The sequence below is a fragment of the Cotesia typhae genome, unplaced genomic scaffold, assembly GCF_013202065.1.
Source record: "Cotesia typhae breed Kobodo isofemale line unplaced genomic scaffold, CoteBio_Ctyphae contig_11, whole genome shotgun sequence".
In the NCBI taxonomy this organism is placed as follows: Eukaryota; Metazoa; Arthropoda; class Insecta; order Hymenoptera; family Braconidae; genus Cotesia; species Cotesia typhae.
The window spans coordinates 1,270,592-1,294,760 of NW_027423711.1; the positions used below are offsets into that span (position 1 = coordinate 1,270,592).

General features: G+C 27.6%; 3 protein-coding genes across 8 annotated transcripts in view; 2 read left to right on the plus strand and 1 right to left on the minus strand.

The window, feature by feature from the left end:
* The first annotated feature begins 714 nt into the window (after positions 1 to 714).
* Gnmt (Glycine N-methyltransferase) lies at positions 715 to 3,102 on the plus strand. The gene is made up of 3 exons (XM_074242756.1): positions 715 to 1,093; positions 2,201 to 2,457; positions 2,750 to 3,102. The coding sequence occupies exons 1-3, from the start codon at positions 763 to 765 to the stop codon at positions 3,026 to 3,028; spliced, it is 867 nt and encodes a 288-aa protein (XP_074098857.1). The 5' UTR covers positions 715 to 762; the 3' UTR covers positions 3,029 to 3,102.
* Positions 3,103 to 3,843: 741 nt separating this feature from the next.
* The window catches only part of Eag (potassium voltage-gated channel protein ether a go-go), a 52,558-nt gene continuing 32,232 nt past the window's right edge, over positions 3,844 to 24,169 (minus strand). For 2 of the 5 annotated variants that reach the window (XM_074242706.1, XM_074242720.1), the window contains 9 exons: positions 23,821 to 24,120; positions 21,519 to 21,787; positions 20,981 to 21,246; positions 20,515 to 20,800; positions 18,870 to 19,233; positions 14,063 to 14,178; positions 13,280 to 13,396; positions 8,549 to 8,697; positions 3,844 to 7,335 (listed from right to left, as the gene is read on the minus strand). In XM_074242706.1, the coding sequence (XP_074098807.1) occupies positions 6,389 to 7,335; positions 8,549 to 8,697; positions 13,280 to 13,396; positions 14,063 to 14,178; positions 18,870 to 19,233; positions 20,515 to 20,800; positions 20,981 to 21,246; positions 21,519 to 21,787; positions 23,821 to 24,120 (2,814 nt within the window). In that variant the 3' untranslated portion in view covers positions 3,844 to 6,388. The remainder of the gene's footprint in view (positions 7,336 to 8,548; positions 8,698 to 13,279; positions 13,397 to 14,062; positions 14,179 to 18,869; positions 19,234 to 20,514; positions 20,801 to 20,980; positions 21,247 to 21,518; positions 21,788 to 23,820; positions 24,121 to 24,169) is intronic. The other 3 variants (XM_074242712.1, XM_074242727.1, XM_074242737.1) reach the window with 3 other exon arrangements.
* On the plus strand, positions 15,762 to 18,642 carry LOC141532687 (MTOR-associated protein MEAK7). Of its 2 annotated transcripts, none has more exons than XM_074251169.1 (3): positions 15,762 to 15,880; positions 15,991 to 16,195; positions 16,675 to 18,642. In XM_074251169.1, exon 3 carries the CDS (start codon positions 16,675 to 16,677, stop codon positions 18,004 to 18,006), a length of 1,332 nt encoding a protein of 443 aa, XP_074107270.1. In that variant the 5' UTR covers positions 15,762 to 15,880; positions 15,991 to 16,195; the 3' UTR covers positions 18,007 to 18,642. The 2 variants fall into 2 exon arrangements, with proteins under 2 accessions (XP_074107270.1, XP_074107353.1); XM_074251252.1 differs by lacking the exon at positions 15,762 to 15,880 and adding an exon at positions 15,901 to 15,920.

The following is a 24,169-nucleotide window of genomic DNA, read 5'->3' on the forward strand; positions in this document are numbered from 1 at the left end:
TTTAAAATTTATAAAGACAACGGAAAAAAAAGTAAATAAAAGACTAAAATTGTTACATTCTTTCAGTAGATTTTAGTAATTGAACTATTATTTGCATTTTATTGAAATAGGATTTTTACATATATTAAACGAATTTTTTTCATATGTTTGTTTGATAAAAAGTTTTAATTTAACCAATTGGTCTACAAAAATTTTAATAAACTAAATTATAATAAGTAAAAGTTAAAAAAAAATTTCTAATGTATTATTGCATCAGAAAATTTAAGAAAATGATGAAACCAAACAAACTTTGAAATCATCTATTAAAAAAATATATGTTTGTAATATCTTATTATAGAAAAAATTGACCAAAAAAGTTAAGAGCGGTGATTCCCACATTAAAGAAACAATTGTATTTTTAATTATTTTGTTTGCGCGTTTTTTCTTTCTGATGTCATACGTCAGTTAACAAATCAAAAAGCAACCAACAACTAAAAAAACAGAAGTCTGTAGATTAATAAAAACACTATCAACCAATATTCTTTCGACTTGAGCAAGCGTAAATTTCGTAATAGACATCATAATAGCAACAGAATATCGTTAAACTGATTAATACTATTGAAGGAATTAAATTATCTCTATTTTTTTTTATTCACTTTATCAGTCCGACTCGTGGCGTACTGGCCCCTCAGTATATATGTAAGTGGATCACGGGTATCGGTGCCAGTCTTTAAGAATCCTACGACTAATTCTCTAGTCATTTTAAAATTTATTTTTAAAAAAATGGATTTAGTGTTTCGTACCCGAACTCCTGGAGCCGCTGCCGAAGGTGTACGCGATCAGTATGCCGATGGAAAAGCCGCAGAAGTATGGAAGACTTTAATCGGAGACAAAAAACAACGTACTCAGGTTTATAAAGACTTTTTAGTGGGTTTGTTACGTGAAAAGGGCTGCAAAAGGATCCTTGATGTAGCCTGCGGTACTGGTATCGACTCAATAATGCTAATTGAGGAAGGCTTTGAAGTCGTTAGTGTCGACGCTTCCGACAAAATGCTCAAGCATGCCCTCAAGGACCGATGGGACCGTAGGAAAGAACCTGGCTTCGATAATTGGAGTAATTATATTTTTTATTATTTATTATGTTATATTAATATTCAATTAACTATTTTGTTCCCTTGAATTGATTTATAAATTTCTGAGTTAAAATTTCAAATTTAGATTGCGCTTATATAAATTGTGTGAACTTGAAAGTCAAATTATTATGATTGAATTGACATTTATTAATTATTTTAGCTTATCTGGACAGTAATTGATTAACATATTGAGAAAAATTGAATTTTATTTTTATCACGTATAAAAAAAATTCAAAAAATATGCACGTAAAAAATTTAATATGTACGTGTAAATTTTCAGTAATATGTGAGGATAAATTTATAATTTGTTTATAAAAATATTTATGAACAATTTTAAACTAAAAGTTTTTTCAAGTCAATGTAATTTCAAGTCCATTTAGTTAATATAAGTCTCTTGTACGTTTATTCCTTTTAGTCATTATATTAGCTGACATTGAATAGTTATTTCAGGTTTATTACTGGCAGTAAATAATAATCTTCTTAAAAATATAAATTTTTATGTCCCAAAGCGATGTCTGAATTATTTAAATATTCAATTTACTATCTTTATTAAGGGTTTTATGTTTAAATTCTGTATTTATATTTTTGTTTATCTCAATCTATTGATACAGTTGTATTTATTAATAATTTTTATGAATATTCAACCATCTTATATGTCGGAAGTATTGCAGCTGATAACAAAAATATATTATAATTTATAATTATAAATTTTAATTGAAGTTCAAATTATCAGTGGTAAACTTTATCATAACTGTTTAAAAAATGTTTAAATAATAAATAATACGATTAATGATTATCAGTATATTTACAGGCAGGGTCATATAATTTTTTGATTAATTGCAACAGTTGACTGAAAGTATATTGTGTCATAATATTTTATAATTATTGATAATTGTTCTGTTTTTTAACTTATATAAGTTATTTTTTGATTGTTAGAAAGGCAATGAACTCTGATAAAGTATTTAAGATATAAAAATTAATTTTTAATAACTTCAAATACAATAAAGTTATTTGCTTCAAATAATTTTTCATTGTAACTAAAATTATAACAATAATAAATTTTATTAACTGTATTTTTTATTTTTTAGTTATCGAAGAAGCAAATTGGCTAACTTTAACGAAAGACATCAAGCAGCTTATTGGCAGCGGTTTTGACGCTGTAATCTGCTTAGGAAACAGTTTCGCACATATCCATGACGCTTACGGCGACCAGAGAGAACAAAAACAAATATTAAAAAACTTTGAGATGTGCTTAAAGCCAGGAGGATTTCTTCTTATCGATCACAGGAATTATGATTATATTTTAGACGGCGGGGTCGCACCGGCGAGATGCATTTATTATAATGTAAGAACCAAATTTTATTATTTATATTTGTAATCCTCAGGGTAACCAGATCCCACTTAAAAATTTTCCATTAAATTGAGTCGAGATTCAACACAGCTCCGCTGATGGATGAAATAAAATAATAATAATTCATCCATCATCTTAGTATAATTTTCAAGGGTGGATATTTCTACCCGGGCTTAAATTACCTTGATTAATAGAACCTGAAATTCAATAGTCAAAATGAGTAATAATATTGATATTAATTTAAATAAAACAAAAATAACCGATGAATTTTCTTTACTTTTTCCAGAGTCCGCATACCAAAGATATAAGAACATCCGTTTATTGGGTTTCTGGTGAGCCACAAATGGTCATCCTGGATTACTTCTTGTCCTTGGATGAAAATAACGATGATCCAGAGAATCAAAATGAATTTCGCTTATCTTACTATCCTCATCGGCTTAATGTCTTTCGGGACATGTTAAGAGAGATATTTTCCCAAAAAGACCATAAAATTTTTGGTGACTTCAAACCTCTTAATGAGGTCAAAGTACCGGCATTTTTTATTCATATTATTGAAAAAAAGTAATTTCATTTCATGTTATAAGACTGGAATTTTTGTAAAGATCTTAAATAAATAAAAATAATTATAATAATAAATAATACTGTTTAATAATAAAAAAATTTGTTTATGAGATATGTACGATAAACGTACATAAACTTTATTTCAGATTATTTTGTATAAATAGTAAATATACACGTTGGAAAGCCAAGACTAGAAGGTATCCCTTGATTTTATTAAAAATTAATACATTTTATTATTTTATTTATAATTTCTTAAAATCATACGTCGTGAAAATGAAATGCAAATGAGCTCCGATAATTGCACAGTTATTCACTTTATTTTTCATGTATTATATAATTGTTTTGTTTTATTCAGCGTGAAAAATAAAACTTTATCTTCAGTAAGAAGAACAATTTACGTCAAGGGATTTTATTTATTTATTTATTTATTTATATTAATTATCATTTAAATGACTAGAATTTTTTCGCAACATCGCGCACAGCCCACGTAAAAAGTTGGACGAACAGTTGTGATAGCAAAATTTTACACCCTCTCACGATTCCTATAACAATGTTTGTTCATTTATTATATATTTCTTCAATATATATTCATTTAATACATTTTTATTTATATTTATATTTATTTTTATCAATCTTGTTCTTAATGTACTGTCGCTTTATTGTTCGTCATGATTAACTTCAATTAGACCCGTTTCATAGCTCTGTCTTTCAATATCATACACAATAACTAAATTCATATATTTTATTCCTTTCTTTATTTAAATTAATTAATTCATTCATTAAATAATTGATTGATTGATTTATGAAATTATTTATGAATTTTTTTTTTTTTTTTTAACTTTGTCGTTTTATTATTTTCATTAACTGTTTTAAGCGATGCAAAAATAATATTATCCTAAAGTTTGCACATTGTTTTCAAAGCAATTTGAGTGAGAAGGAAGGCAGTTGAACGAGCTTGCACGAAGGGCGGTCTTATTTTTATTTTTTATTATTATTTATAGTAATCGTCGGTGTCTATAAAAAAATCTGTAGTATTTATAATTAAAATACACATATTTTTAATGTGACATTTTGTCAACGATACTGAAAACTCCAAAAAATTTATCAACAGCTTTTAAACTTTCGTACATTTTTTAACTACTTATAGACCTAGACTCTATTTGCTTACGCTTCATTCGATAATTGTACATATCAATATCTACTTTGCAATTATTAATTAATCAGTTTCTTCTTGCCTCTTGATACTAAAAAGTTCAAAAATTTTCATAACAGTAGCATTTAAAGAAGAAAATTCAAAGTAACATTTGAGAAAAAATTTTCCGCTCTGCAAATAGAGTCCAGAGCTTTTTTATTGAATTTTCATTCTTCTAACAACTAATTAACAATCTCCATATTTGTTCTTATGATAATTTCAATAACATCAAATAATTTATCTTTGTCTCTTATTCTCTCATTTACATCACTCTTTCATAGCCTAATATTTGGTATTTTTTAAATATATATTGTCAATGTATACGTGTGTGTATGTATGTGTGCTGTCATGATAAAAATATTAAGAGAGTAATATTAAAGCAACCTATACATTTATTAAATATATACTATACGCAAACTCTATGATTGAATTACGTAGGCATTTTTTCATTTTCAGACAATTATTTAATATGTTATATTCATTTATATATATATTATTTATTTTTATTAATATTGTTACTTATTTATTTTCTTCTCTTATTTTTCTTAGGCATTATAAAAAGACACACACGTATACACAACATATTACGCCAGTCAACTATTTCATACTCTCTATACATATATATACAATTTTAATTTTATTAGAGCTTGATTAAGATTTTGACAATAAAAATGATGCGTACATTTTTCACTAAGTGGCGTTAAAGTTATATTTATCGTTTTTTTTCTTCTCGCAAGTACTTGTAATCCACGTCATTTAATATTCATAGACGTTCCAAATATTTTTTATAAAACAGCGCTCTGAGGTTGAGGAAACTTATGGTCTCCTTTAATTTTTCAAACTCGTGGATCCTTCGGATATCAAACGTCAGCTAGCTCTTAGGCATGGTGTGGTCTACAGAATAAGAAACCCCCAGTTATTGCCGACTCAGAGAAGGCTGGTATTTTTTTTAATTCCTCGGAGTAGGAATTTCCGGACACTGACTTCATACTTTTTATGTACAAATGTTATCTTCTTTTACTTAAAATTTATTATTATAATAATTACATTATGCATATTATATACATCTAATATAAATATTGCTGTTTGGCGTCGTTATTTATCCATCAATTCGCGTCGTTCAATTCTACTTACTTTCAAACATGTTACTTTATTAAAAAATACCATTATTTATAATAACAATATTGAAGAACAAAAAATATTAAAGAAATTATTGATTAATGGTTAAATAAACATATTTTAAATTTAAATTGAACGCAACGACGCGAAGTAATGCGACGATATAATTTTATTTATATATATCTATATATTGTTATTTTTTTCATTGTCTCTCGTAATCCAATTGACACTAATCATTGTCTTCTGTACAATTTAAACAAAGTCAGATAAAAAAAAAATCGATCAATTGTTATAAACTTTGAACTAAAACAAAATATTTTTTTTTTCCATCACAACGGGTATCCCTCTGAACATCACAGTAAGAATCAAGTTCTCTTATCAATCTCGTGGAAATACTTCGATTTTAAAATCACTAAAATTAAACTCATATTCACGGATATTTTTTTTTATATTCATAATCAATTATCACCAATACTATCTATTGCGCTTGTATTTTTTACTCTACTATGTGTACAATTTATTACTCAATTATTCCAGATCCATACTCATCTTAAATTCCTAAAAACAATCTTACAAATAAATACGACCTATGAATATAATTAATTACTACCATTATATTTTTAAATAACGATAAATCCGAATAAATTATAGATGTAAATATCTTTTCACATTGTCGTTTTAATAAAAATATAATATCAGTACTTAGTAACTAAAAACTTATTAATTCTCCAATAAAAATCACTCGCAACTACGCTCGCAGCAAGCAGTTTCCAGCGAAGGCATTAGCAGACGCATTTAATAGGTAAATGTCGTTGCTATTTTATTAAATACTTTTCTATTTTTTTTTAATTTAATTTAAAACAATATCAATAATAATTAATAATAAATATTTATTTGTTTAATAACAATCAGTCAAATCTCACGAATTTAAATCAATTCCGTACGACGTGAGCACCTTAAAAATAATAATAATAATAATAATAATAATAATAATAATAATAATAATACTAAAATTAATTAATAAAAACACCAAGCTATAAGTTTAACAATTTTTCACAAATATTCTCTAGGTCTTGGCGGTGGTCTTTTACGTTCACTTTTATCCGCACTTGCTGATTCGCGCTCGTCGGCATCAAGCATCTGCGTTGTTTCAGACACATCGGTCGGGCTAATTGGTTGCATAGCAAGTGGCGCAAGAGGAGCGACACCTTTATTGCGGGATTTACTACGCCGTTTACGGAGAATTAGTGGTCCAAGAGCTGAAGAATCATCGCGCGACGTCGACGCCTGGGTGAGACGCTCCAGTAATTCTTTGTTTACTTCTCTTGATGATAATTTGTAGTCAGCAGAACCCCCAGTCAGTCTTTCTGTGCACGAGTCCTTGGATCTACTGTCGGATGATTGCTGCTGCTGCTGATGATGGTGGTGATGGTGATGGTGATGATGAGTGGGGAGTTCTTTGACTTGAAGTCTTTCACCAAATTCACGAATAGGATCCAAAGGTGGCAATGATTTATCTGGCAAAATAGAGGGTGTTTGCGTACCCGCGTCATTTCCACCTTGGGAACTACCAGCAGCACTACTTTGAGAACTAGGAGGTGGGAGTCGACTCATTACAGTTTGTAACAAGTCTTCTAACTTGGCTAACCGTTGATTTACTCGCTGTACCTCAAGTTTAAGATCAACTTTAACTTCGAGTACCGCTGCCAGTATTTCTCGATCTTGCCCAGGTTGTGATGTTATAAGACCACCGTCGTAACTCTCAAGACGTCGAAGTGACAATTGCTTTGATTCTACCGTCAATGTCGTTGTTTGCGGAGGGTCTTTTGTTGTCTCTGCGTCAGCAACTTCCTCTATCGTACCACTCAATTTACCTAATTTTGGAAATACTTTATTTGTTCCAGCACTAGAACTTGGTCTTGAATCACGAGCACTTAATGTTCTTTTGAATGTGTCAGTACCGGCACCACCTTCGCTTCCGGAATCCAAACTCGAACTTCCTAATAATAAATTTAATAATTTAATCATTAATTATCCTGAACATTTTTAAATTAAAAGCTGAGTTGCAAATAATTAATTTTGATCTGTATTACAAAATATCATAGTCAATTAATCATTTTAACCATCAACTGAAACATAGTTTAATAGTTCGGAAATTTTTTCTACAATTGGACGGCCGAAAAAAAAAAAAAGAATTTTCAATCATCTTTTTCCGAAAACTTTTCAATTGATTTATGTGAAAGTTTTGTTAATATAAAATATTATCTACCCTGATTCAGAAAGATGATTTGAAATGATTACCTCCATCTTAATATATATATATATATATATATATATATATATATATATATATATATATATATATATATATATATATATATATATATATATATATATATATATATATATATATATATATATATATATATATATATATATATATATATATATATAGTATTCAAATCCGATGCTTGTAAATCATTTCAAATCATTTTAAATCATTTCAAATTAGATTTCTTAATCAGGGTAGAGATTAATCGAAGGAATATTAAATATACTTATTTTCAACTCAATGTCGACTTTACAAAAAGAAATTTTGATTTTCAATTAAAATTTTAATCTTAAATTGTTTATAAAAATATCAAAGATTTATCGGAATTATTAATCTTATCACGAATGAGTAAAAGTGCTGTTTGTGGCCAGTGTACCTTTTTTTTTGGCAAAAAAAAAACTTTTATAAATTTTGTTCGTATTAATTTAAAAGTTCAAAAATTACATGAAGATATTATTTTAACAGTTTAATTTTCAACAAATAAACTGAAATTTCAAGTAGCCAAAACCAGTACTTCTACCCTATAGAAGTTCTAATTTCGTTTTATCGCAAGCCCACGTTGGAGATGTTTTGGTAATATTCTCCAGCGGGGGAAAATCGTTGGTTTATTTTTTTCATATAAAATAAAAAGAACAAAAATAAAATTTGAAAATTGTGTAATTTTTTTAGTTTTATGAAGCAGAGATTCAATAAATAATTAAAAATTATATTTCCGAAAAACAGTTAAAACGACTAATTGAAACCTTTGTGTTGCTATGTAAACAAATTTCAGATTGATATATGAAAATATTGACCATTGACAGTTAAAAATTGATTTATTAATTCCAATATTTTTAATTTAAAAATTTGCAACGTTGATTAAATATAAGAAGAAATATTACCAAGAAGACGACCCCATTTGCTCGCACGAGGACGCGGAGCTGAAGACTCTTCTCCGGAGGATGGTTTTTTGGTATGAGAACTCTCGGTGTCCTTGCTGTCCTTGCTGTCACCCTTCTCGACATCCGCCGCGTGTCGCTCTCTTCGGAATCTGTGTCGAGAAAATAAAAATAAAATAAAATAAATAAAAGTTAAATCCACATGAACAATCGACTTAAATGAACGATACCGGGTTAGAAATATAGTGGGGTATTAAAAAAAGGCTGGATACTATACGCGGATTAGTCCAAAATTATTTGTTACTGTTATTGTTGTTACTGTTTTTAAACTGGATACTACATTTTTCAGATTTATTTCTCATTTAAAATGTAGACTCCTCAAATATTTATCCATCCGACAGTAAATATTTTCATCCATAAGTTTTTATGATATAGAAAAATATTTTTAGTACGGATAGCAAATAAACATTTTGTTTTAGTTAAAAATACTTTTCGGTGTTAATTAATTATACTTATTATTGCGTTCTTACATTAATTTATTACAAAATAGCTACAAAGGCTATAAAAGGGAACAGCTCCAGCGGTGTGTCACGAGCAACCTACTTTGGTGTGCCTACAGGAAAGTAAAAAGATATATTCGTGATAAAATGGCGATAAATGTCTAAAAAATTAATGATTAATGAACATTAATTATATTAAATAATTTATTTTTAACAACTCGGGTAGTGAAACAATTCTTTTAAACAACAAATTTCTAATTGAGACTGTTGCTAGTTACGTAACACTAATTTTGTACTTTTTTGGACTGTTCTGAAAAGATAAAAGTGCATTTGTAAATTTTTAGGAAAACTATAGGATTTTTTATTAATTTGAAAAATTAGAATGTGCAATAATAAAAAAAAATAAAAAAAAATTTTTTTTTTCTTAAGAAAAATTTTACAATATTTATGAATTAGTGGTTTCAATGTTGACCCAAAAATTAATCAATAAGTATTCGGATTTCAAGATTAATTGTGGTTAGTAAAAAAATATCACTGTCCCAAAAATGTCCAAAATGTCAAAAATGTCAAAATATTTATGAATGTTTTTAATTTGATAAAAATCTCATATTTTTTCCCAAAAATTTAAAGAAATAATCTTATCTCATCAAAACGTTTCAAAAAAGTAATAAATTGTCTCACATCTTGATATTTTTTTGTTGTAGACAAGTTCGGGACAAATTCATTTTATACATGAGAATAATAATAATAAATATGTATAAACAATGAAGTATATTAATAAAACTATCAAATACTATAGTTCATTAAGCATTATTAAGTTGACGATATACAATTGTGAATAAATAAAAGCTATTCGAATAAAAATATCAAAGAAATAATTATTTAAAATTTATATTTTTAGCTTATACATATGTAAATATAAATAAATTTATTGTTATTCGAATAACTTAATAATATTATAATTTGTATATAAAAAATTAAAGTACAGGTGACAGAGATATAATTGAATCCTAGAGTGTGTTTAATATCGCATGCACTTGGCATAATAAATAATATAATTCAAGTATAAGTAATATGTAATTTATCATTATATATAATACTGAGCTTTAGCGCACAAGGTTTACGATAAATAAATTAAATATTTAGGAAAGGATATGGGAATTTTAAAAAGATAAAAGAGATTATATAAAATAAATATGATAAAAAATAGTGACACTAAATTCTATTTTACTCTTTATTTTTTTATTTTTAATAAATTTTCTAAGAGAGTAGTTTTTTGAAATTGGTGAAAATATCGATCAATAAAAGAATTAATTAAATGAATAGACGGAGATTAATTGAGCGAGAGAAAGTCAAAGAGAAAATGATAGACGGAAAATACAGAAAAGAAAACGATTGTGATAGAATAGAATATATTTTATAGACGGAACAAGTTAAGTAAGTAAGAAGAGATACAGACTAGAAAGAGAGTGTGACATGTGCCTCGAATAAAATTCGTTCGTACAACATAACAATTCTGTACTGGCTTAATGTACTCGTTCAGACCTTTAACTATATGTCACGTAACAAGACTCGGCATCTATAAGCCTGCCGTACGTCAGTCGACTTTGCAAAAAGAGAAGATTTTTTGAGGAATTATGAAGATTAAAAATAGGGTACTTTTTAAGTTGTTTGATGTTAAGAGTAGTTAAAAGTGACATAGAAACGGAGGTATTAGTTACATGCTTGTAAAGTTGGGCACAATGAAAATTTGCCTGTACGAGGAAATATTTTACTTTTATAATTAATTTTAATGAATGAAATGGTCAAATTGATTGAAAAAATTAATAACATTAATAATTCTGATTTTCTATCAAAAATTTTTTTAAAATTTTGATTAAGTTTTACAAAGAATTCAAATAAATTAGTTATGGATATTGTTTAATTTGGAATGAATGATTAATTAATTGAATAATTTATTTTAGTTTAATTAATTTCTATCAATTAGTAAAATACAATAAAAAACTCGTATATAATCATTAATCATCAATTAAATAATTACATAAACTTTCATAAATTGAATTGTTTAATGGAAGCGATTCGTTTGTTCAAATTAACAAAAAAAAAAAAAAAAACGAATTATTTAATTAATTAACATATATGAAACATCAATGGTTTAATCTATACTAATATTATAAAGAGGGAAGATTTGATTGTTTGCTTGTTTGTTGTTTGTTCGTTTGCATTGAATAGGCTCCGAAACTACTGAACCGATTTGAAAAATTCTTTTACTGTTGGGAAGCTACACTATCTCCGGGGGACATAGGCTATATTATATTATAATTAATTTAGAAATTTTTGTTAAATACCCGTGCAAAGCCGGAGTAGACTGCTAGTTACTGATAAATTGATTTGAAATTGATATATTATTAAAAACTCGAATTTATTGACGCTCAAAACTGAATATTTGCCATGCCAAAGCTCTATGCTGCTCCAAAAACTGTATAAAATTTTACATTGTAATACTTGACTGTAATATTTACAAGTAAAGATGAAATGGTCTTATTAATAGAGCAAAAAGTATTTAGCGTAGTGGAAAAAAAAAGTAAAAAGTAAAGTAAAGTCGACTGGCGTATTGTTACCGCGACAAAGCCTTTTGCGAATGATGCCGCGTCCGTTTGCGCCGTCATGGCGCCTCTATAAAAGTATAGAAGAAATATTAGATAGATATATGTATGTTATAATAGTAATAGTAATAACAATAATTTGATATAAATATAAAATATATAATAAAAAAATATAAATGCGCATAATCCTCTAAAGGCGTATAATTTACAGCACTCTAGCATTCGTATAAATATTTATATTGCCCTCGGACGCTTAAAACATTTCGGAGTGTTTATTATTTAGTTTACTGATTTATAGATTTAATTATGTAAATTAATTAGTTAATTAATTAATTAATTAATAGCTGTTTGATTAAATTGAGCCAGTCCGAAATGTCTTGAGGAATGTGATTTAAATAAAAAGCGTCGCAGATATTATAGATTTTTTAGTAGTTTTTTAAATATACAAAAAAATTATGGTAATAATAATAATAATAATAATAATAATAATAATAATAATAATAATAATAATAATAATAATAATAAAAAATTACAATGAAAATGAGTACCAAAAGTTTCTCTCGCCCGTATACATGAATAATTACGCAGTTTTACTAATATATGATGATGATAATAATAATAATCATATTTTTAATATAGATTTGGGCTAAATAGGTGAATAATAGTTATAATAATAATTATTTTTGTAATAAAAGATAATATATAACAATGAATATTAAAATAGAATAGAATTAATAAAAGTAAAAAATGATATTGCTAATAACAATAAGAGTTGAATTTTTATAATAATAATAATTCAATATTAATAGTCATTCAAAATAAGATAAATATAAACAATAAAAAAAAAAAAATAGACATAGTCGACACAATAAAAGATACGTTAAGCGATTATAATAGAAAGAAAGATAATTTAATGTAATTTATTTAATTGGTACTCAAATACGAAACTCGAGTCATTATTTTTATTATCAAATATGCATGACACACATTCACTGTTTTAATATTATTTCTTATGAAAATATATTTTTTTTTGTCAACAAATCTTTATTCAGAAAGTTTTTTTTTTTCAATTTAATTAATTAACAGGTAAAACTATTGTGATATTTGCTCGAGGAATATAAATATAAAATAAAATAATTAAATAACTATTTAAACAAGTTACAATTTCAACTTGTTTATTTGAATGGAAATATTGTACTGAATTTTTTAAAAACAAAAAGTATGTAATAAATTAAGATAATAATTGCTGTTTAATTGAATTAAATGATAGATTTTATTTAAAAATATTTTGTCTACCATTTAAAAGTCTTGTAAGTTTAGCTAGCTTCTTATCATCACTCAAATTATTGAAATTAAACATAAATTTTTCGAGCTTACATATTAGAGTACTAATTTTTTATAATAATAATAATAATAATAATAAAAATAATAATAATAATGACAGTTAATATAGGAATAAATAATATATACTCCAATATAATAATTATAATAATAACAATAATAAAAATAAAAAAAATAAAAAAAAAAAAAAATAATAATAATAATAATAATAATAATAAATACATAGCAAGAAAAAATGGCATAAAGAAAATGTAAGTATTAAATAAATACGTAATAAATGAAATTGCCTAAAACTGGGCCACGGTGGCAGGACGTTGACTGTCAGCTCCTCGTCGGAGTCCTGAGGCTTACGAGCTGGTGTAGTTCTCGGTGTACCATGATGAGATACTTCATCGGGCTTGAACCTTTTTGGGCACAGTATTCAGCCACGAGATCAACACTTCGTGTTATCACCATTACATATTATTGTTATCCTCGTATATTATTATTTCATATAATTTCATAATGTTTACGCTATTATTAAGTCCTAATTAACATAGTTTATCCGTACGAGTACTTATATTAATATTAATTTTAATTAATAATTAAGGTACATTACGGATTAGCGAACGCTGTATTAATAAATAATTTCAATTACTTTTGAGTATATTAACGACTGCATGTTTCATTTTCATATATAAGTAACTTGCTTTTAAAATCAATAAACAAATAAATCAAATTAATTAAATATACATTACCGCAGCTGAATTTCGATATCAACATCATGCGTCGCAAATCCGTTTACTCACGCGTGTTCTTATTTTTTATTATTGTACTTTATTTTTCATTATTGTACTTTATTTGATGTAATATAGTACTAAGTATATTATAAGTACTGAAAATTTTTTTCATTTTAGTTAAGCTTCCTTTAAACATGAAAATAAATGCATCATAGTTTCATTAAATCGAGTAATTTATCAGATAAAATATCAAACATAAAATATTTGTAATGCCGTACTTAAAATTTTCTTATTATTAATAGTTTTATAATAATGAATGGTATTGTTTGGAAAGTAATAATTGATGCTTACCTTGAGAATATTTTTCGCACGAGGTGATCCTGTGTCTGATCCAATTGAGGCTCATTTTTCCTCCTCTCTGCAAGCTCTTTTTCACGACGTACATCTGCGACTTTTCGAAATATGAGCTGAAAACCAATTTGTTTATTAAAATTACTAATTTGACAGTTAATTAACGGTTATTCGATATTTTCCTTTAAAGTATTTAATTTTAGTTGATAATTAATCAACTACTCAGTACTTCTGCACTCTGTTCATAAACACCCGCTAAAATAACTTAAAATATTTATTTTTTATTAACTCTTATAAAAAGTTATTTATACAAATTTCAAATTTATAACTTCAATTAGTATTTACATTTGTGTAACAATAAATACTAACAAACTTTGTAAAGTAAACTTTTAATTGCATTTAGAATTCATAACAAATTCAAATTTTCTTCTTATAAATTTTTAATCATGATTTCGAAGTGTTTTTAATTATTGATCAGAGAGCGAAAGTAATTCTAACTTTCGACAATTGCTGTAATTTAGCAAACATTTTAAAAACATTTGAATTCCAATAAAATTAATATTACGTAGAGTGATCAATAAACGTTATTGACTCGTCAAATTGTCTACTGTCGAATCATTTATTTATAGTAAAAACAGACACTGACTATAAAAATAATTATACACTTTTATTTTTATCAATTTCAATAAATTAAATTTGTTAAGAAAAAAATTATTTTCGACTTATTAATTAATTTTTTATTAAAACATTTTTTACGGAGTGAAATAAACTTTTCATTTCAAAGAAATCCTACAAGAAAAATAAATTAATTTCATCAAAGATTACAATCAATTCTTTAGAAAAAACGTGAAATTAAAAATTAAAAGATAAAATAAAGTTTCAATAAAAACAAAAATTCTTGACTGGAGTGTAAATTTTCTGGGTTGAAGAAAATATTATGGAAGACAGAAAATTTCTTGAATGAAGTCAAAGTTTCTTGAGCCAAGAAAATTTCTTCTTGCTCCAAAATCACTTTGATTTTCTTAAAAATTTTCTTGGTGCAAGAATTTTGTTTTCTGTGAGTAGAAACCTAGTGCGCGCTCAATAAAGTTATGAAAAAAAAAAAAAAAAATGACACTGAAAATGAGAAATATCTGATAATTTTTAGAATTTTTTTAACAAACAAATAGTAGCAAGAAAATTTTATTTAAAAATTTCATCTTTAGAAGATTTGAAAAATTATAAATGACATTTTTGTAAATAATTTTCTATGTCTAATTCATTTTTCAAGAAAAATCAAAAAATTGTCAAGTGTCTGCTAACTTCAGCCTCATAAAAAAAAAAAAGAATATTTATTTTTATTATAAAATTTAAAATTAATAACAATAATTTACTTGCAACTGAGTTCAGCGTATAAATTTTTAAGTTTTTATTTAATTTGCAATATTTTTGCCTTTCAACAAGTTTATTATTTCCAAGAAATTTTATAATAAGAAAAAAGTTTTATGAACCAATTACGTTTCATTTCTTATTTTAACAACATTACGCTATAATTTTTTAATGATTATAAAAAAATCTAATTAGATAAAAGAAGGAGACTGCAGTCGTATTAAAAAGAGCAAGAAAAAGAAAAACAAGTTAGTTGAGATAATGGTGACAATATATATTGCGAGATCAGCTCAACTTTTTTTTCTTTCTTTCTTTTAATACTCTGATACTGAAAAAATGAAAAAAAAAAAAAAAAAAAAAAAAAAAGTTGCGCTTGCGCAAGTTTTATACGAGTCGATAATAGCAGCTTTGTAGTTGCTCGTGATAAGCACAGAGTGGAGCTACCGCTTGGTTAGTCAAGTTATTTAACCTCAAAATATATTATATACATGTATAGATATTTTATTATTGTTATTAATCTTAATTATTTATTTATTGTTGATTATTTGTTCAATTAATAGGTATTCCAATGTGATTTTAAAACGGAATCAATTAAAAGTCCATCGAATATGAATGACACGTGAAGAAGAAAATACGTGATTAAAGACATGACATATCAAGTTGTTTGGGGGTTCTCTTGATGGAGATAATAAATTTTGATATATGTATATTGTACATTGTACGTTGCGATCAGGTTGGATGACGTATTGACTTCCACTAGAAAAGGTATTTATTTTTAAACTTCATATAATCTTAATAATCTTGGATGATTTTCGATACAGTGGTTACAAAAAATAATATTTTAGAAATTTATATTATTTTTATTGCAATTTATTATTTAAATATTATAACAATAATAATATAACTGATAAGAGTTTTATTTGGGATTAAGTGTTAAATTAATTTCTCTGATCAAAAAAGAGAATTAAAAAGAATTTCTCCGTGTTAAACGCCGATAAGAGAAAGAATTGGAAGGATTAGATATCATTAAAAATGATTAAAAATCAAGTTATTTCTAATTCTTTTGAATCCTTTTGTTTTATCAGGGTTCAATACTCTCAGGTAGTATAAAGAATTTAGATAAAATAAACAAAAATATTCTTCAGTCGCTGTATGAATAAAATATAAAGTTTTGAATCATTGTTACCGATTTTTTTTTTTTTTTTGTCTGAATAAATATATTTATTTGATTGTGTATTTTTTAGATGGGTCATGGATCAAGTCGCTCAGCATCCTCGGCAAATTTATTGTCGTCCGAGGAGTTGACTCTAGTGGAAAATCTTTTCAAGTCCATGTCTCGGAGTTCAGGTTCAATAAAACGAGAGGATATTTTTAAACACTGGTCTATCCACCTAGATGATATTCTTCTACAGTTTGTCGTGCGTTTTCTATGCCATGATCCCGGTAAAAAAGTGTCTGCAATAAACGGCGAAAACTTTGGTCGTCTGTACGTGTTTGCGATACGTGGGAGTCCGGAGGAACGTACCAAATTACTATTCGAGGGGTTTATAGAGGATGAACAGAAATACGAAATACCAACAGCAACATTTCTCCAGTACGTGCAAGCAACTATCAATTCGTACCTGAGACTACAAAAAAACTGTGGTAATAATCATTATTTAAGTTGGAGTAGTATTGGATGTACTGTTAACACACGAAGGATTGCTGTACGCTCAAAGAGCCTTTGCGAGGATTTAATTAAACACGGTGATAATCTAACAGCAGATACTATTGAATCGTGGTTTAGTGTATGTGCAACCTTCAAAGAGATCCAGTCCCACGTATTTCAGTGTCTTTTTTTGGTATCACAAAAAAAGGGCGATAAAAATACAAGTGGACGTATTAACGACCTAAATCTTTTGCCAATTTGTAAGGGGTTAGAAAATATACCGCATTTTCCAAGTATCCTCGGCCTGGGTGATGTATTATTTTTGAACGTCAGTCTGCCTCATGAACTCCGGAAAGAATGGCGATTTTTGTTTTCTAGTCAGGTACACGGCGAATCCTTTTCAACGATGCTAGGACGGATATCAATGCAAGGTGCAACGATAATTATTATACAAGACACTGACGATCATGTGTTTGGAGCGTTTTCATCAGATAACTGGTCGCTCAGTCCGAATTTTGTCGGGAACTCGTCCTGTTTTTTATTCAAACTTGAACCAGATATACTAACGTTCCCGGCAACCGATTACAACAATCATTATCAGTATTTAAATCTTCACCAGCAGACAATGCCAAATGGTTTGTTGATTGGTGGTCAGCTCAATTATCCTGGCCTCTGGCTTGAATGTGATTACGGAACAGGGAAATCAAGTATATCATGCACGACATTTCAGAATTATATACAACTCAGTGGTAAAGAAAACTTTACAATAAAACATTTAGAGGTCTGGGGTGTTGGAGCTGTGCCAGAAGCTGAGGTAGCAACTCGGGATACTAGATCCGTCTTGGATCAGGATCCAGCCTCACAAGTTATGCTCGAGTTAGCTGGTCGTAAAATGCACAGCGAGGGTTTGAGGAATAAAAAAGAGTGAACCATTTTTTCATCGTCGGTGTCATTTAATAAACTTTTTTCACGTGGCTCAATGTCTGATTAACACATCGAACATACTGCTTCGCTTTACTTTCGGATATTATGAGATGTTATTAAATTTTATTTCAGTTTAAACTATACACATTTAAGTATAAGTTACACATTATATCGATATGAAAAATGAAAATAACGAATTCACTGTTTTTCATTACGACTCTTACGAGCACTTGAGAGACCCGGATGAAGTACTATACCAGAAATTTAATAAACTTGGGATAATTTTTTTATCTTATTAAAAAAAACTAACTTGGAGAGATTGTAAAGACTCAAGGGAATACATTATCGAGAGATGAACGAAAAAAAAAACTTATAATAATGAAAAATCAAGAAAGAGAAAAAGAAAAAAAGAGAATTTTATAACCTGGATAAGTAAAACCATAAATTATTTTCTCAGATAGTATTTCATTTATTTACTTCTACTGAATTTGAAGGGTTGAAAGAGCACGGTCATCTTGAGGGAAAACTACTCTTGCTATTTTCGCCATCTGTTTACCTCCTTTTTATCTTTGACTATCGATAAATCGTACAAAACAAAAAATATAATTATAATAAATCTAAATATATATAAAAAAAAAAAGCTAAAACGAAAGACAGAAATATTAACCTACCGATTCTATACGTCCTCGAAAATATAATATATGAATTGTTGTGTCTGTGTAAATTAAAAAAAAAAAAAAAAAAAACTTCTGTGCTATGATAGATGTATAAATATTTAGTATAACTAAATTAAATAAAGAAACTATCTCTGATGTTAATTATAAAATTTGTTATTTTATTCTATTAACTAGGAAATAGATAACTTACCCGGTGACGTAGGTTGTAAGTCAGTACGAGATTTCTAGCAAACGAGTTGGCGAACGCTTGGTAAAAATCCAGAACTTCCAACAATCTGTCACGCTTTATGGTATGGAGATCGCAGTAGGTAAGTGCGCGTACATTAGCAGCACTTTGTCCAACAGCGGAGTCTTTCCAAAAACTGTCGCCAAATACATCGCCTTTCCCGAGTATCGCGACGACCTCGTCATCCTGGATGACCTCGAGGCTACCGGTAACAATAAAGCACAGCGAGTCTATGGATTCACCAGTATGATACAGTAAATCTCCCGGAGCACTGTGCGACATTGTAAAATGCATCGCTAGGGCACGCAAACAACCATCTGAGGCCAATCTGCAACACAAAAGATCTCATTGTTTCTCATGATAAACAATAACCTGTATCACAATACCAATTATAGTCTCTATTACTCTCCAAACAAATCATTTTCGAACGGTTCTATTTTAAGTATACCAATTATAGCAAGTCTATTATTAATTACAGTTTAATATTAATTGAAAATAATTGTTAGTGAGTAGTCACTGGGCGATTGCCTGAGAGTTAATTATTATTTTACTAATTGTCATTTGCAAATATAATATTTTATATAGACTTATTATTATTATTATTTTATCAATTATAGTATTGGTTTTAAGTAAGAAGATATACAGAAAAAAGTAAACTGTAATAAATTATAGTCGATTTATAATAAGTAATAATCAACTGCTAAAAATTACCATTTCAAACAGTAAAATCGTGATTTTACTAATTACTTTACAATAATTATCATTTTAATGCTACAATTTATTTTTTACATGGAAGAAAATACTATTTCAAACAGTAATTATCGCTAGATAAATGTCGAAAATGTTAAAGTATAATAATTAAGAATTTTGACTTTGATATTTATCATTTCGTACCTAAAAAATGATCATATGATATGTAAAAAATATAAAATATAGTTATTAAATTTCTAATACAAGCAACGCTAAAAATGAAACTATAATTATTGATGTGCTTGGATTAGTAAAAAATAAATTTTAAAAGTACACGGAAAGAACAAGATACTGGATATCATCCCAGATTATACTTAGTGATATCTGTGGTGAAAAAAATTTCAGATAGTAGCTAGAAAAATCTATTATACTCATTTTAATCTGGATTATACTCATTGTAATCTAGATTATACTAGCTACTATCTAAAAATTTTTTTCTCTCAGTATAATCTAGAATAATATCCAGTGTCATCTTGTTCTTTCCGTGTAGAATTTTTACTGTTTCAAATGTTAAATTTTCCTAGGGTGAGATTTCCTTCTCCTCATTTGAGTTCTTCTTCTCCTCATAGTATGGACTATATATTAAAACGGCAATTTTTACAGTTTGAAACTGTAATTTTTTGAGATGAGACAATCGTTCTTTACTATAGTGACAGCTACTAATCACTTATTTTCGATATTAAATTATAAATTGAGACTTTTATACTTTCTACATTAAGTTCTGTAATATTAATATTTTTGTCACCCCGATGTCCGCTGTACTGTTTGAAATTATAAAAATTAACCACAATACAAGTGAATTTTAACAGTTTACCTTTTTCCGTGCATGTAAAATGAATATTAATATAAAAATAATTACCTAAAAGCTGGATGTTCATTGAAGACTTTACGATTTAAATGAACACAAATATCGGCTTTCATGTCTTTTGGACAATAATTAAGTACTTTATCAGTATCCAGTCCTTTAGTCATAGCCCATGTGCTTACAACGTAATCCATAACTCGTTCACTAAGAGCTTTCGGTACCTCGTGTAGCTTCATGAATTCTCTAACGTTGTTGAGCATGTCGTGGTACTTGGCAGTTGCCGAGGTCATCTGCTGGATTATTGTCGTAACATGTCCAAAGATGGTAGCATATAGAAGAGCTACAACCGTCGAGTTAAGGTATTAGTTTAATGCGAATGAATATCAATGAGCAATAAATTTAAATTCATAATTCATAATCGTAATACAATAAAAACAACTCATAACAATACAGCTAAGCTATACTTAGCTGTACAAGATTACAAAATATGTAAGATTAACGTAGTAAAGTAAAATTTTACCGGCAATGATCATCATGCAAATGGTGAAAATTTTTTCGTTGTCCGTTTCAGCTGCAACGTTACCAAAGCCAACCGAAGTCATACAAGTCATGGTAAAATAAAGCGCCGTGACGTACATAGTGCGTCTTGAGGGTCCAGCAACCAATTCTGGGACTGTACTCGCGTTAGTCCATAGATAACTGTAAGGTGATTGTGTCACGTTCGCGAGTTTCCACAGCCACGAGTATTGAACGCCTCCATCCGCATCTGACCTTCCTATCGAATACCTTGAAAGCAATATGATGCACACAATAATCGTGATCAGAATGATATATTATTTGTGACATTTTGTTAAAAGCATTCTTCATTTTATCTAGTAACTATAAAGCTAGCTCTATCAAATTTCACGGCACATTTATAATATTAAAAAGTATATAAACAGTAATAATGTAATCATAAGAATAATTTTTTTTTGAAATAACAATAAGAAAAAAATGTATTTATTCTAGAATAATAATTATAATGCGCTCGTGACTTGAAATACCCGCTGAAGAATCACCTTAATATGACATACCAGATACAGGCAAGCCAGTGTGCAACCAACATGTAGAAGCACAGCAATAAAATCAGCATAGCTGCTCCGTACTCTAAGTAACGATCCAGTTTACGCACGACTCGTCCCAATCGCAGCAATCGCACGACTTTCAGAGCCGAAAAAAGACTTCCTATTCCGTCTTCGTCGTGATCAAAGGCATTGAAGACGTCGTAGGGCAGACAACTTAGTAGATCTATTATGAACCATGACTTCAAATAATTCATTCTTATTACCTGTAAATATTAAATATTATACTTATTATTGATAGTTAATAGTTGTTCATTGTTGGATGTAGTTGGAAAGTTTCGAAAATTCAAAAGTTCACGCCTCAATCGCTTAAATATGAACTAAACTAATGAAATTATGAAGAAACTAAAATGTTTACTTTAAAAATATATAGTGAGCACTTAAAAGTTATCCTAGTTGTTTCTTAATTGTTCCGTAAATCATTAAAGTGACGCCTCATCAGATGGGCTTTGAAAAATCAACTTTTACAGTTTGAACTTTGGTAACACGATGAAAAAAGTTTTTGTCTAATTAAATATGATTATATATGATCATATATATAATTATATATGAAATTACATATAATTATATACATGTCTATACATAATTGGATCTGATCATACCTGGCTGTTACAAACTCATATAAAATTATATATAAGTCTATATATGATCAGATCGGATTATAAATGAGTCTATATGCACGGAAAAAAGGAAACTCAAAAAGTTACAGTGTATAATGCAACGCGGCGCTTCGTGATGAAAACTGGAAAAATTACAGTTTCAAATGTAATTATCACAGACTTTATAAGAATTACATTGTAGAATGTAATATTTACATTGAAAGCTCTGAATATTAAATTGAAAAATTGAATTTAGAAAAATGTTATTTCAAACTGTAATTTTTTTAGTTTTGATTACGACGGGACCGATTTTACATTTTATACTGTAATTTTTCGAGTTTTCTTTTTTCCGTGTGTAATTAGATATGATCATACCTGGTTGTTAAGACCCAATATATAATCATATATGAGTCTATATATGATTAGATCTGATAAAATGTAAGTCTATATATAATTAGATCTAATTAGACTTGCATAGTCAGATATTATTAAAGTTTTTTCTTTGAAAAAAAAAATTTTTTTTTGGTAATCACAAAAAGTGCAAAATGATGTTTACTATTACGTTTAAATAATTCTGAAATAAAAAATTCGTTACGTTTCCTAAGGGATGTTTTGATCTGCTCTGCTACTTTCTATTTACAGTATTATTTAAATAAATGTGATCTAATAATGAGATTCGGTAGAATAAATAAATTAAGACTATCAAAATATATTATAAAATTAATTTTTATATTATATCCATGATAAACTGTTTTAATACGTTATGTACTTCATATAATCATTGTCACATAAGAGAACAGTACAGCAGATGGGAACTTCAAGGCGCACGGATATCACCAAAAATAAGCAGCATTAAGCATGATTAATAAGGGGAAGGGGATGGGTGACCGATGGTGTTATAGCCATAAAATTATATGAAACATTTTTTTTTTGTATTTTAATTGGTTATAGAGAATTGCGGATAACCATATCAAGTACTAAATCCATAAAAGTAACCAAATAATCAATTAGAAATAATATATAATTAAACATTATTATATATAATCTAATTTTTGGATCCAATTATATACATATATCATTATAGATGATTTATGATTGGACAAAAAATTTTTTCATCGGGAATTTGAAACCTTAAGTGTTCAAAGTTAATTTACAATTTTAATTTTTGTAAAAAAAATTTTTTGTGCAAAAAGTAAATGAATAAATTATAATTCTTTTTGACTTTTTATTTATTTTAATTTATGAGTGCCCATCTGTTTCTTGATAACGCAGGTTTCAATTCTAAGATAAAATATTACCAACAAAGTCAAATAATATCTGTTATACATTTCAGATTTATATTATTTAAAATATATCTTTTAAAAAGGACAAAATACTCATTTTTGTTTAATAATATTTTATACTATTATTTTATGTAACTGACATCTTATAATTTTTTTTTTTTTTTTTTTCCTTACCGAAGTATTCTTCAATGGATATGAGTAAACAAGATTTCAAAACCTTGAAATAGTAATAATAGAGGTGGATGTTTAAGTCTTGCAGAAGAAAATATTTGAGAAAATATGAAAATAGTATAATTACTACCTTTATAATTTTTTTATATTGTGCGATCATGAAACCAAAGAAATAAGTATAATTACTTTAGGATCGGAAACGACTTCGCCACCGGCGCCGACGAAAGTCGTATGGAAGTTGAGCACAATGTCAATGAAGAATATAACGTCAACTATGCTGTCAACTACAAGCAACGAAACATCTTCACTGGTTTTGTTCTTGAAGGCCACATTATACGGCACCATAATTGCTGTATAGAATGTCAGACAAAGGATTATCCAGTCCCAAATCGCTTTGAATGCACAGTAATGAAGTAAAATGTGCGGTGGAGTTTTTGGCGCTTCTTGACGATACTGCGGCATCACATCTGAATTTAATGACATCATCTGCAATGCAATTTGAAATATATATACATATTTTACATTACATGATGAT

Bases quoted from the DNA above. Each gene is read 5' to 3' on its own strand.
- LOC141532687 (XM_074251169.1), top strand. From the start codon at position 16,675: ATGGGTCATGGATCAAGTCGCTCAGCATCCTCGGCAAATTTATTGTCG.
- Gnmt (XM_074242756.1), top strand. From the start codon at position 763: ATGGATTTAGTGTTTCGTACCCGAACTCCTGGAGCCGCTGCCGAAGGT. The intron at 1,094-2,200 runs GTAATTATATTT...TTTATTTTTTAG, and splicing joins ACCTGGCTTCGATAATTGGA to TTATCGAAGAAGCAAATTGG. The intron at 2,458-2,749 runs GTAAGAACCAAA...TACTTTTTCCAG, and splicing joins CGAGATGCATTTATTATAAT to AGTCCGCATACCAAAGATAT.